Source organism: Asterias rubens, chromosome 5, assembly GCF_902459465.1.
Source record: "Asterias rubens chromosome 5, eAstRub1.3, whole genome shotgun sequence".
NCBI classification, from domain to species: domain Eukaryota; kingdom Metazoa; phylum Echinodermata; class Asteroidea; order Forcipulatida; family Asteriidae; genus Asterias; species Asterias rubens.
In genome coordinates this window covers 8,963,416-8,966,472 of record NC_047066.1, presented here as the reverse complement: position 1 = coordinate 8,966,472, position 3,057 = coordinate 8,963,416, and the positions used below count along the sequence as shown (strand labels likewise).

General features: G+C 45.6%; 1 protein-coding gene across 1 annotated transcript; it reads right to left on the bottom strand.

Annotated features, from left to right (window-relative positions):
- Positions 1-489: 489 nt before the first annotated feature.
- LOC117289937 lies at positions 490-2,820 on the bottom strand. The gene has a single exon (XM_033771140.1). The coding sequence runs from the start codon at positions 1,796-1,798 to the stop codon at positions 767-769; it is 1,032 nt and encodes a 343-aa protein (XP_033627031.1). The 5' UTR covers positions 1,799-2,820; the 3' UTR covers positions 490-766.
- Positions 2,821-3,057: the final 237 nt, after the last annotated feature.

Below are 3,057 nucleotides of genomic sequence, written 5' to 3'. Positions count from 1 at the left end.
TATTTTTCTGTTCACTAGCTTTAAAAATACCCGAGAGTATTCGTGACTCTAAAAAAGGAAAAGAATAAAAAATAAATAATACAAGTTAATTCAACTTCAAACAGCTATGACTGTAAAACAAAATTACATCTATAAATAATTTGAACTATTGCGATTCATTTAAAAATTGCGGCGTTACACACTGCAATGTTTACTCTCAGACGGAAAGAGTAATTCGGCATAATTTTGCGTTTTTACAAAGACGAGGCACGTAGTTAATTAGCACATTAATAGTTAAGGCACTGTCATTGCTCCTCTTCAGTTTATAATATGACGTCAACATGACGTCACTAAACTCATGAATATTCATGACATCGAATACGATCGATGTGTTCAAATGATTCTCATTGCGAACGTCAAAACTGTTGCTACGTTACGTGAGGCCTGATTATTCACGGAGGAAACGAAGGCGATTGCCTCCATGCCCCCCCCCCCCCCCCCCCCTCTGGTCATTGCCTTCGTGCTCATGAAATGCTCCGGTAGAAATTTACAATTTCCTCAAAGGGTGTAATTTTTCAAGGAGAAAAAGCCTTACTTGAACATTTCAAAAATGAAGCATGTACAGGTTACTGTTACGTCTTTGAGAACAGTATTGCCAGAGCAAGAGTGTTTTCCCAGCAAGGATTTCCAAGCAAACGCAGCAACGTGTTGCATTAACACTCACTTATGAGGTCATGATTACGTCATAGACAATAGGGGATTCTGATCACAACCGATCAACAGAGAATCAGCTAAACTCACCAGGTGGATTCAACCACCCATAGCGTTTGTGAGTTTCCACAATGTTATTGAAGCTCTCAAGTGCCTCCTGTTTATTGAATGGTATCTCACCAAATAGTTTCTTCTTATTTTGACAGATGCGGGCATGGCCTGCGACAAGGGTTGCCCCCAACTGCAGAATGACCGCTTCGATGGTGTAGGAGCTCGACCAGCCCTGTGGGGTGAGTAGCTCCATGCAGATGGCCCCTCCGTCTAGCACGTAACCGTTCTCAATGCGAGGTGCTGTCACTCTGACAAACGGCGGGGAGAAAGGGAAATTGTCCGGAAATGTCATATTGAAGTCGATAGAGGTCGTCTTCGTGACCTGCATGTCGTTGTAAAGTTGAGAGATCGGGTCAACCTCGAACAGCTTGATGTTCCACTCGTAGAGGTTATCCGACACCAGACTTACCTCGAATATAGGATCATCATTCTCGCTGATGCGACTGACTGCACTGTACTCTTTCATGACGCGACGGTTGCGTACATTCGTCACGTACTTCTTAGTCGGTTGGGGTACATCCTCAAGATCCGATGACGAGATACCCTGTCCGGCCGGTTTAACCCTTGACGTGCTCGGTTCAGACTTATTCTTTAGGATAGGTCCAGATTTACTCCGGACCACCGGTGATTCCGACGATGGGATCATTCCGGGTAATGCCACCGCAGTGTCGTCGGAACAAGTACCATAAGAATCGTCCCTGAATCTAACACTATTTATCTCTCGCCGTATATCCGGTTCCTCATTGGTGATGATCATCGCATGTGCAGCTCCTCCTCCTCCCCCTTCTCCTGCTCCTCCTCCTCCGATGGTAGCGGGGCCCCCACCAGTAGCACCCCCACTACCCGCCGGGAGGGTGACCGAATTCTCCGGTGATGTCGTACTATCCTGATTACCTATTCGGAGCTTTCTCACCCGGCTAAATGAGTGTCTTTTTCGGCGAACGCTCGGCGGTGCCCGATTGCTTTGCCGTAGAAGCTTACTCAGCCCGGCCGCCATAATTAAACCGTCGGTCACCACAGCCGGTAATGCTCCCCAATAGCCACGGCGTTTATATCGATGCAAACGATTAGTTTCATGTAGCTTTACACAACAGCGGCGGAGCCCACTATACCCGATGATGGAACCTCCTAGCAATTATAAAACTCACGCTTGGCTTGCTTGCATACCGGACGTGTCAATAAGATGCCTTGTTGCATACGTCTGTTGTCAGGACATTTTTGAGGTATTGAACGTAGACGACACATTGTATTAAAACCGACGACATCATTGTCACAGTAAACGGAGTCCTTCCAAAACGGAATGTTATAATGGGGCTACACACAACTGAACAATGCATTGAATAATGTTGAAGAGCAGTCGAGAAATATTGCGTTCAGACTCTCCTCGCATCATAGCCGCCAGCCTGCTGTATTGATGGGAGTCGTGGTTGGCGACAGACGACGACCATTGTATAACGCAATGTAGGTTAATGAAACAACTCAATGGTGAATAAATGATGCGTGCCCAACCGCTCGTGCATTTTAAGGACAGGTCAGCAACGCAGGTAAAACATTCCCCCGGTTTTGAGACAGATAGTCCTTCGTACATCAACTCATAAAGCGCGCTTTCAGCGGCTGAATTCCTGCTGGAGATGTTCTTAGCCGACGAGAGAGTTATAATGTTTCATGCACATCATGTATCCCTCTCGGATCAGCACATCCAACTCACCCATGAATATCCCTTACCCAATGCACGCACACACTGCGTCAGGTGTGTTGTGCACTAGCCAAGTGATGTAGATTAACTACCATAGCGAGTGTTTCCTAGCGTGTAGATGGATCAACCCGAGTTCTTGTGTGAGTAATTGGATCATCAACTACACGTTGTAAAGCCATCCACATCCGCTGAGTCGCCAATTACAGGTAGAGCGGTTTTAATATGTTACCAATGAGCAATGAAACAATGATATTACGCGTAATGGTCGGTGCAAGAAGGGGTTCAAAGGACACAACCCGCAGTCGAGGGACACTTGTTGAGACCATCCCTAGGGTTAGTGCCTTTTGACATTTTGATGATCATCAATAACGTCTTAATGTACCAGGGGTCGATTTCACAAAGAGTTAGGACCAGTCTTAACTTAGGACTAGTCCTAGGAGATATACAAATTGCATGGATAGTCCTAAGTTAGGAACTGGTCCTAACACAAGATAAGACTAGTCCTAACTCTCTGTGAAATCCACCCCCGGTAAATATTGAATGTATATTTTAGTTTTTAA

Bases quoted from the DNA above. Each gene is read 5' to 3' on its own strand.
- LOC117289937 (XM_033771140.1), bottom strand. From the start codon at position 1,798: ATGGCGGCCGGGCTGAGTAAGCTTCTACGGCAAAGCAATCGGGCACCG.